General features: G+C 43.3%; 2 protein-coding genes across 2 annotated transcripts in view; both read right to left on the bottom strand.

Moving 5' to 3' along the window:
* LOC119699262 (mitochondrial intermediate peptidase) overlaps nt 1-1322 on the bottom strand; it is a 66508-nt gene extending 65186 nt beyond the window's left edge. Inside the window, exon 1 of the mRNA XM_038132511.1 lies at nt 1078-1322. Within this exon, the coding sequence (XP_037988439.1) occupies nt 1078-1254 (177 nt within the window). The 5' untranslated portion in view covers nt 1255-1322. The remainder of the gene's footprint in view (nt 1-1077) is intronic.
* Nucleotides 1323-2604: 1282 nt separating this feature from the next.
* On the bottom strand, nt 2605-8471 carry LOC119699265 (complement C1q and tumor necrosis factor-related protein 9A-like). Its single transcript, XM_038132525.1, has 4 exons — nt 8314-8471; nt 6594-6785; nt 4615-4677; nt 2605-3675 (listed from the first exon to the last, which is right to left on the bottom strand). The coding sequence occupies exons 2-4, from the start codon at nt 6757-6759 to the stop codon at nt 2870-2872; spliced, it is 1035 nt and encodes a 344-aa protein (XP_037988453.1). The 5' UTR covers nt 6760-6785; nt 8314-8471; the 3' UTR covers nt 2605-2869.
* Between the last annotated feature and the right edge of the window lie 1981 nt (nt 8472-10452).

Consider the following 10452-nt stretch of genomic DNA (forward strand, 5'->3'; position numbering starts at 1 on the left):
CTCTGTGACCAGGATGTATCTCCTCTTAGAGATAAATTACCTGTAGAACTCCTCTTACATATCATATCAAGTTTGATATAAAAAAATAAAAATTACAGAAAAAAAGGAAGCCTGGTGTAGTTATCTCTGTTCATTAATGTCATCGGCTGCATGGCTGAAACATTTTTGTCTTCACTTCGTCTCAGCATCTACACCCTACCTGGGACAGCCTCTTTGTGAGCCTGAATTACACACCTCTATTCCAAAAGAACTGTGGGCCAAGTGAATCATCTGGAACACATTCCCTAGACCAGCCAAATGGACAATATTTAACTGGATTACTTCCTGAAGCAAGACTTACACCAGTGTGCTTGCAGAGGCATGAGAACCTAAAGAAAGGTTTCCCAAGCAAGTGCCGGATTATAAACAGAGGTCAGATTTGTCCTTTCTAAAACCCAAAGTTCAACAGCTCCACCAGGCTGGGCACCATGGCAGGAATAGCTGAGTCAGCAGGCAAACACCTGGATTTTACAGCTGTACCTATTCTGTATGCACTGTGCTAACTTACCCTCTCCAGGAGCCTGTTGATTCCCTGGACAAACATTAAAAAACGTTCCTAACCCTAAAAAAGATATGCATCAGAAAACCCAACTGTCAGGAAATCAGCAAAGAAATCCTTTTATTGCCATAGGCAGGACATCAAGAATAAGCCCAGGCAAGAGGATGTGAGCAGCATGGCTACTCCTGAAGCACTGTCCGAGTGCACTGGCACGGCACTGACAGGTGAACGACGGCACAGCCAGAGGAGGGCTGGCAGGCAACGGGGAATGGAAGGGGCAATCTCACTTTATGGACCTGTGGGCACCGCTGAGGCTCAAAGCGTTCCCACACACAAGGCCATCACTGTCAAACGCTTCTGCGTCCAAAAGCCCCAACGCTGGGTTTGCTGGAACCAATATAAACGCTTATTAAAAAAATAGACACAAGAGCCCCAAAAACTTCCCTTAAAACAGTTCAGACAAGCAGAGCAAAGCACGAGGCTGCCAGCGACCAGGGCTCCGGCCGCAGCAGGCCCGGCCCTCCCGTCCCGCCGCTCACCGTGTCCCTGCCCGCCGCACCGCCGCGCAGCGGCTGCTGCTGCTGCTGCTTCGCGTCGAAGGCGGTGCCCACGGGGCACCAGCTGGTGCTGACGGCCCGGCCGCCCTGCCCCGCCGCCCGGCCCCGCAGCGCCCGGCCCAGCGCCGCGGGCAGCGCCCGCCGGCAGCCGCCCAGCATGGCAGAGCGCAGCGCGGCGCGGCGCAGCGGGCCCGGCACGGCCGCGGCCTCCGCACGCCCCGCTCGGCCCCGACCTCCGCGCGTCCGCGCCGAGGGGAGGAGCGGCAGCAGGAGGCGGAGCGAGGCGGGGCTCCGGGCTCCCACGGGCCCTCAGCCCGCCGGGCTCCTCTGACCCGGGCTCTGGGCGCTTCTGCGGCCTGCCTCGCTTCCCGCTGGGCTGCTCTGCTCCGAGCTCTGAGCGCTCCCGGGGCCTGTCCCGCTTCTCGGGTCACCAGCGCCCGACCCGGCTACACCGGGGCCTCTGCCGGCTGCTACGTGTCCTACACGTTCTCCAGTAAAACATAAGGCTCCTTTAAAATGGATTTTTCTGTCTAGATGTTTCTAGATGTTTCTGTGATACAAACTTGCGGCGTGTGGCTTATGGGAAGAAACTTCGTCTTGCTGAAAACTTCAGCCCTTTCCTCCGCCTAAGTGCCCTTTTAGCTCCCTCGCTGTCATTTGAGAAGTGCAGCTGTTCCTCCTGAATTAACCTGAATCACCGTGCCCTTTCCCTTGGGCTCCGTGATCCACCCTCGGGTTCAACTACTGTGGGAACATGCCCACATTCCCCTGGTACCCTGAGATGCTGATGGGAAGCTAGGCCTTAAGCTCCTAACACTGAATTTGCCCTGAATTTCATGATGCTGACTCATCTCCACTGGCATCTCTACTTTATTGCCTTCTAAGAGAAGTGAATGAGACTTCCCTTTTTATTTTAATATGTTTTTGCTTTTAGAAGAAAAGGAGTGGGGGGAGGGGGGAAGAAGAAGAAAATTTGTAAAAAAAATTAATGTATATTTATGTATGTATATTTATTTTTATGTGTATTTATTTCCTGTTTTATGGCACAGGAAATAACTCATGATCAGTTCTCTGGCATGGTTGCTTCAGTGTTGATTATATATTATCTTTTATCTGGGAGAATTTATTTTGCACCTGCTAATTTTGAAGTACAGCAGCTTTATGCCGTATATTTGCACTGGCCTTGAATATCTGCCCACATTAGAGAATCCACATAGCACTTCCTCCTATCACTCCATTTTGCTCAGTTTCACACCTGTGACTACACAGAGAGAAAATAACCGTATTTAAAAGCTGTAAATGAAACAATGAAACTTGCTTGCACCGCACAGCAAGCAGCTTCTGCAGAGGTATCACACTGCGCTAATTTCAAGTTTTAAAATTATTTTAAAGTGGTTGGATGCCAACTAACCAAATTTCAAGTTCATCTACACATGCCACATTGGAAGATATAAACTGACTTGGAAGTGACTGTTGCTTCTTGTTTATACGAGATATCCCACACCATAATTCCAGAACTTTTGTCTTTTATTTCATCCCACTTTGCTTTAAAATTTGTTCTTCAGAACTGGGGTACACACCCCTGTGAATGCCTACAGTAAGTCACCAAACCACTAATATTGTTAAGCCCAGCACTGTAGATTCTGAAGACTTGTCCTCTCTTGTGCAGAAGCTGTTCCTGAAACCAAGCATTTCCTGTTGAATCCAGCAGATAACAGCTTTCTTAGGGAGGGCTGAAGGGCACAGGCATGCAGAATTCAGGGAAAACGTGGAGCTACGGGGTGGACAGCAGCAGTGGCTCCAGTGTGTCAGCAGTGCTGAACAGGAGGAACCCAGAGAAGGTGGTATCGTCATCACCGTCTGCAAAGAGCCCATTGAAAGCCTCTCCTTGGTGGGCCTGTAGCCACACCTCGTCTCCTCCCTGCAGCTCGAGGATGGCGGCTCCCGAGGCCTGATCCTCTCCGCTCTGGTACCTGTCCACCGTGTGCAGCATCTTGATGCCATTCTTAACGAGAGCTACTCTCACGTTCCTTGAGTAGACAGTGATGTGGTAGGTGAAATAGTAAACACCGGGGTGTTTGCAGGTGAACTTGCCAGTAGCCGAGTTGAAGTCATTCAGACCGTTGTACAGCACCTTGTCAAACTTGATCGGGCGATTTGGAGGGGGAAACTTGGTGTTGGCTGTAAGGCCAACACTGAAAGCACTCCTTGGCAGGACTCCTGGGGCACCTACATCCCCCTTGTCTCCTCTATCTCCTTTCAAGCCTCTTTCCCCCTGAACTCCCGGATTACCCTGTGGCCCTATACCTCCAGTATTACCTTTAGGACCTGGATTACCAAGCGGGCCAATCGGCCCTGGGAAACCAACCCTTCCAGGATGGCCAATTTCACCCTTTGTCCCTTTTGGACCTATGGGTCCAATGTCTCCTTTTAACCCCTTTTGTCCTTGCAGTCCCAGCTCTCCCTTCTGACCTTTGTAACCCACTGACCCTATAAATCCTTTTGGTCCCAGTTTCCCAGGTGGTCCTCTTTCTCCTTTATCTCCTTTGTTCCCCTTCTCTTCAACAGTCCCATTGGTTCCTAAAGGGAAAAAAAAAAAGAAAAAAGAAACAAAAAAACCCCAACTAAACCAAATAATAATAAAACCAAAATAAAACAACTCCACAACTTTCTTGTGATCCTCCATTGGAAGGCGCAAATGGAGGTTCATCATGAAGAGATACATGTGCAGGTGTGCATCTCCACTGTGCATACTCCGCTGTGCTCACTGTACACACAGTTTCTCATACATTTAAGTGCAGGATAAGCATAAGCAGGATAGCAGTCTGAAGAGCCTGCTATTTTGTTAGAAAACAGGTGCTGTGGCTGGCAGCAGCAAGAGAAAGGAAGGTTGTCTATGGGCTGATGATAACACTGACAGCTCACATCATCTCATACAAAAGCAACATCTGTCCACACTTTTTTACAGCCTTTGGTGTACAGAATGGGTGAGAGGGTTCACAATTTAATCAGAGGAAGAGGAAAGGGGTTTTTTTACAACACCCTAAACTTGACTTGAACTGTCACATGTTTTTATAATTTCTACATATAATTTCTACTTCTCTTGGGTTACATAGGTTGCTACTGCAGCACAACTAAAGGTGTTTTGTCCTGGTTACTTGCCAATCTATGCTTTATTTATCCTTCATCCATCATTGATCAGAAGATCAAAGCCTTCAAAACTGCCCTGGTTGCTGCACAAGGTTTTGAAGGTGAAGATCTCATGATGTGAAAGGCACTTTAGCAGTTGATAGACAAAACACACCCTAAAGAACATATGCTCAATCCATCAAGAAAAGAAGCTGATCAATTTTGCTCAACAGCCTTTGGCTTCTCATGTTAGGAATAATGCTGTTTGTATAATTTGTTGTTCTCAATTTAGAAATGAGGGAATTTAAAATAGATGAGATTGTATGATGACTTCACAAACACAAGGGCAGCAGTTCATAGACAAATATTAAATTGAAGCACTTCTCTAACCTTGTTCACCTTTCTCTCCATTGACACCATCTTTTCCTGGACTTCCAGGAATTCCTGGTTCACCTAGTACAGAAATAAAAACACAGATATTCATTAAACAAATTACTAGAAAATTTGGGAAGCATCCTTCTCTAATCCTTCCTCCTCAATCCTGGCCAAACAGTAAAGTAAAGCATACCCCTATTCCTGACTTTTAGTGTCTGCACTGCTGGTAGTCTTATCTTACAGAGAGACTGACAAAGGGCAGAGAAACTCTGCTTGAGGATGCTGCTTTTGGGGTGCAGAAGAAATCCTTGGCATAAAGAGGTGAGACATGTACAGTTGTTATAACCTGGCAAGGATCACCAGTGTGAAAACTTTTTCTCTTGTTGCCTCCATCCATGGAAATTCAGCAAGAAGCATTGCTGGGGCAGGAAACCTGGCAGTTAAACAAGGACGTGGTTTAGTAGTGGGCCTGGCAGTGCTAGTTTAATGGTTGGACTAAATCATCTTAGAGGCCTTTTCCAGCTGTAATGATTCTGTGATTCTAAGAATGGTGAACTCCCACCTCAAGAGGAGACATGCAGGAGTTTGACCAATGGCAATGGAACATTACAGTGGAATAATATTGCCTATAAAGCTGAGGAAGGCATTCGCACTCTTGATCCCTGTACCTAGCATGACATGGACTTTCCACTGCTCTACAGACAGCAAGTTATTATGGAAGTTATTTTTGTAGTACAGAGGTAGTTCAGATGCCCAAGAGGTCCGTGATCAAATAACTGGATACATCCTGAATGCAGCAACAGAAGAAAAAGAGTTGGCAGTTTGGTTGTAATCATACTCCAAGAGTAGCTTTCCAGTCATATGGACCAGAGAACAGATCTTTAGCAGTTTCCCATGCATTGGCTGCATCCCAAAATCTGCTGAAATTTCATTGACTTGGTAAGGAACAAAATTAATTCTCATTAAACCACAAAGATGTATCTATATAGAGTGTAAAGAATGGTGCATTCACCCCACTTTGTTCAAACAAAGAACAGTCAGTACAGTCATCACAACAGATGAATTTAGGAAAAATGTTGGAGAGTTTATCAGAATCTAATGGTATCATGATAACTCACTGGAGTGCAGGAAGGGCCTTTAGAAAATAAATGAAAATAAGAAAGCTTTAGGATTTCTGGTTTTCAGACCTTTCTGGAACCCTGCATACAGAAAAAGAGGGCAGTTAAATGTATGTGCCTATTAAGATGCTAATGGAAATCTTTGTTTCTTTCTATATTTTAAAAGGTGATGAAGTGTTATATGTCCACATGCCTGCAGATTTATCACCTTGTGCAACCCTGGCCTTGATATTCCAGCATGGATACAAGGGCCATCATTAACCTAAGGCTTAAGGTATTATGGGGGTGATTAGCTTTAGGATGCTGAGATTATCTCTGGCTTTGATATCTCACACAAATCTCTATTATAGCCTGCTAGAGCAGAAATAAATCCCACATTGTTGTTCAATAGTCTCCATTTCTGAACTTACTCTAGCGACTCTTGAGTTACAGCAAATATAATTTAGATAAGAAAGAGAAATCTTCTCACCACTGCATACTTCCGACTACACCAAACAAGATATCAGTTGTTGCTTTTTTGTTTAGTGGACTTGAAGCTCTTTGCAGGAATATAGTTTCTATCTTAGAGGAGTAGGAGTAGGTTTGCAGGCTTTAAAATTTTCAAATACACTTGAAAATATTCCCATGATAGAATGTAAAGCCTTTTTTCCTTTTGTTTTTATCCCATGAACCTTACATCTCCATAGTATTTGCTGTCTTGCTTTCATTATGCCCTTTTTTTATATTTCCTTCTTCAAACAGGTAAATGACAAATGTCTGAAATGTTTTCTGAAGGCTAGGCAGAATAATCCCATTCATGCAGAGTAGCTAAAGACAAATTTGGGAGTGAATGACCTTGCATTTGATATATTAAATAATTCATTCTGAACATAGTACCTGTATCTCCCTTGTCTCCTTTTGACCCATCACGTCCATCACGACCAGGTATGCCATTGTGCCCAGGATTGCCAGGGATGCCAGGATACCCTTGGGTGCAGACGTCCTGCTTCTGTGTTTCTGCTGTGCTGACTACAATAGCCAGCAACACAATCCAGCTTTTCATTCTTTAGATAGGTTATATGACTTTGGCTGGAATATTTAAGAAGAAAAAGTACATCTGCCTAAGCCTACCTTAGAAAGGAATGCAGGGTGATACAGGGAGGAAAATAAGGAAATGGGGTTTCACCATGTCTATTCTTTTGTTTTATTTATAAATCTCTCTATAGCATTAATTACAGTCCTGGAGACTACCGAGTGCTATTTTAAATAATTATTTAACGGATGTATCAGTCCTGGCATCATTCTACATTTAAAATATTAGCTTTACCCAATTCTCCATTCACATTTCTCCCTGCACCTACTTGTGACTGCACGGTTGTACCAGGAGATAGTTTCATGGGAGGTGAGCTAAGGCAATTCAACTTCCTCATTCAGCACAAAGCAATCACTTTTAAATTTTTAATTTTTTTTTAAATTATTATTCACTCAAATTAGTCCCCTACTGAGTTAATAAGTTGAATGACCTCAGAGGAGGGGTTAGAGCTGGAGCACAGTGATATGAGGGCAAAGGTGTAAGGGATCAAGAGAGATTTTTGGCAAAAACAAGTCGTTAGCTGGGTGCTCCCAATTCATGCAACTTTGCTACTAAAAGTCCATCTTTCCTCTAGAGAGTCCCTCCTATACAATGTTTTTTATTATAGGCCCCTTGAAATACATTAAGGCTTAATCCTGGACACAGCTGGTTTAATTGAGTGTAAGAGCAATTATTGGGAAGAGATTAGACTGAGGAATAAAAAGCAAATAGCAACAAAATTAATACCTGTTTTATTTGGAATTAGTATCTAGAAATGTCTATTGCACAGAAGCTTCAGCTATATAGGTTAAGTACTTAAACAGGTAAAAATGATTGTTAGTATGAGTAAATGTAACACAATTGGCTTTGGAATTGGTTCTTTTATTAATGAGGAGTAAGATCAGTATTTATTTTGCAATACTAACTAGCATTAACTAAAAAATTATGTCTTCTCTTTAATCCCTTCACCACAATTTCTCACTCATGAAACAATGCACACAAGTACCACGTAGAGAGACACCAGTATGTCCACAAAAAGAATAATTAAACCCGTAATCTAATTTATAGAGTAAGACTTTAGCTTTGGGACATGCTCCTTAGTCTTTTTATTCTGTGTTTAGAAAAGTTCCCCATTTTGGAACCATTATTAGAAATTATTTATGGTGTCTTTGCCAATGGATTTACTCAGAGGTGTTTGATCACCATCCAGAAAAATCCCACTTTGTCTGCTGCTGCTGGTTGGCACTTAAGAAAGGTGAAAACAGATAAAACATTTGCTCCTTCTGAGGTATATAAATATTTGCTGCCTTAGTCGAAGGACTCCATAAGAGTTCAAAAGGAAGACGTGCTCTGTGTGACACTGTTAGGTTATGGTGCGTCCCATGGAGAAATCTGACAGTCCTTGTCCACTTACAGAGAACCCCATTCCCAGTTGTCTAGGGAAGCATTTCCTGCCTTAAAATAGACAGTGTGGTTGATCCCCATATATACACTCCTCTCTACAACCTGACATCATCATCATACATATAAGACCTTTGTTCTTACCTTGTTCACTTGGTACTTGCAGTGTTCTTGGGCATCTTTAACCGAGTGCAGAAACTTCATGTAAAGGAATGCACACTCCGATATGTGCCTCAAGGACAAGCACTTGTTTGGTCACTAAATTCTCAAAGGTCAGTGATTTAATTTTGAGAGCTGTTCAATAATTAAAACAGAGGTTTAAAGTGGAATCTTTCTATTTATTCCAATATTAAGCTGAAGTGCTCTGTACTTTGGCTTTTACCACTGTTACATAAAAGGAAATTGTTAAAATGGATTAATAAGGCTTTGATTTCCTGTTCTTTTCACACAAATGTTAGCCTCTGACAGCTTGGATGATTTGTGGGATGGAAGGCATGTCTCACACCATTGTTGTGCTGCTAAAATATGTAATGAAGGTAATTTCTGAATCAGGTAATTTACAATGGCTTTAGGGACAAAGACTATAGAAATTAAAACAAAAAATGCTAAGAACGTGGCATTACAATTATTAGGTGATTATGGAAAAGAAGTAACAAGGTTAAATTAAAAATAGAATAAATAAATTACAAAGCTTTTCATGTGTAATACGCAGGCTCCCTATCTAGCTATTCAACCAACAGTCAAAGCTATTGGACTACTAAATTATGTATTAGTGGTAACTAATTTGAAAAAAGCCATAACTCAGTTCTTAACTGTATCTTTTTGAAACTACTGGAACTGCTGCTGTCTAAGGACTACTGGAAGTCACCTGAGCTTATCATCAACTCCCTAAATGCTGATCATCAACAGTGAAGGATAAAACCAAAAGTAACATGAGTTAATGTGTTAGAGGAAGCGGCCTTAATTCACCCTTGTTGGTTCAAGTGACTGCAAACAGTGTCTGAGGGTGTCACCACTCCGCAAAGATGTGGCACGTGTGCTCTGCACACATCAAAGAACGTTCCCTCAGCACAGCAGAGAAACGAAGTTTTCCGTAAGATCTTCACCACCACCCTGTGGCGACACCAAAATATTGCAAGAGTTGAGTTGCCCTGGCTTGAACCTGGGACATCGTGTCCACCGCGCTCTGGGGAAAAGAAGGGACCATGGGCAGCAATTCTCTGCTCTACTTGAACTTCTGCAGCCAAATTAATCTTGCTGCTATGCTAACTGAGAAGAAGAAATGAAGGCCACAATGAACAATCCTTTTTACCCATTAAGCACCATCTGAAATGTTCTAAGCCTGCTTAGCCTCAGCCTCCTTTCTCACTTAAAAGTTTGAGTCATTAAAAAACAGTCCATCCTGCCAGTTAGGAATAACACCATTCATTAGTTACCGATACCTTGATGGACACTGCAGTTAGTCTGGTTTGAAGCATTTTGAACAGACAACCAAGAAAACTGCGGTAGAAGTAGCCTGAAAGACTAATGTTTCCTTCAGCTCCTTTTTAGTGCCTTGTCTCATCACAGAATAATGATTTGAAAATAATTACATGGGAGCAAGAGTTCATCATTTGCTCTTAAAAAACATTGCATCTGAAAGGCAGGAGATGCAGAGATTTTTAGATTGACTGCTGTGCTAATTACCTTTATTAGGAGATGAATATGACAGCAACAACCATGATGGTTAATTAGATATAGCTGACCTTATTAGAGGAAGAGGCCACAGTGCACCTGGGGCTCCTCTCCTATTAAGCAGTTTCAGCTTTCCTGAAAAAAAATCCCTGGGAGAAACAGTGGATAAATCCTACATTACCTTGTCTTTGGAGAGAAACTCAGCCCTTGAAGAGCACTGGTACTCCTTCCTCTCAGATCTGCTCTTCTGAACTTCACTGATAGTGACTCCAGTGATGCGGATGGACACCTTCCAACCTCTGCTTGTCTGCAGAATGGTTTGGCTGCCAATGCAGGTGTCCCATTCTGAATGCTTAAAACATTAAAATTACTCAGATAAATGTTGCCCAGGTGTCAATCACACATACACACCCCCCCGCTCCCCCCCAGGATGCACAACAGAAATGCAGGATGCAATGATGTGTTGTAAACAGACAATGATGTAATGTAAACAGAGGGAAGGTGTGATGGATGCAGGTCACTTGTCTGGTGCAACCTGCTGTAGGTGCCAGCAGAGACATTTGGGGATGCCCCACGGAGTCTACAAAGGAGGTGCAGGTGTAAACATGT

The sequence above is a fragment of the Motacilla alba genome, chromosome 1, assembly GCF_015832195.1.
Source record: "Motacilla alba alba isolate MOTALB_02 chromosome 1, Motacilla_alba_V1.0_pri, whole genome shotgun sequence".
Classification (NCBI taxonomy): Eukaryota; Metazoa; Chordata; class Aves; order Passeriformes; family Motacillidae; genus Motacilla; species Motacilla alba.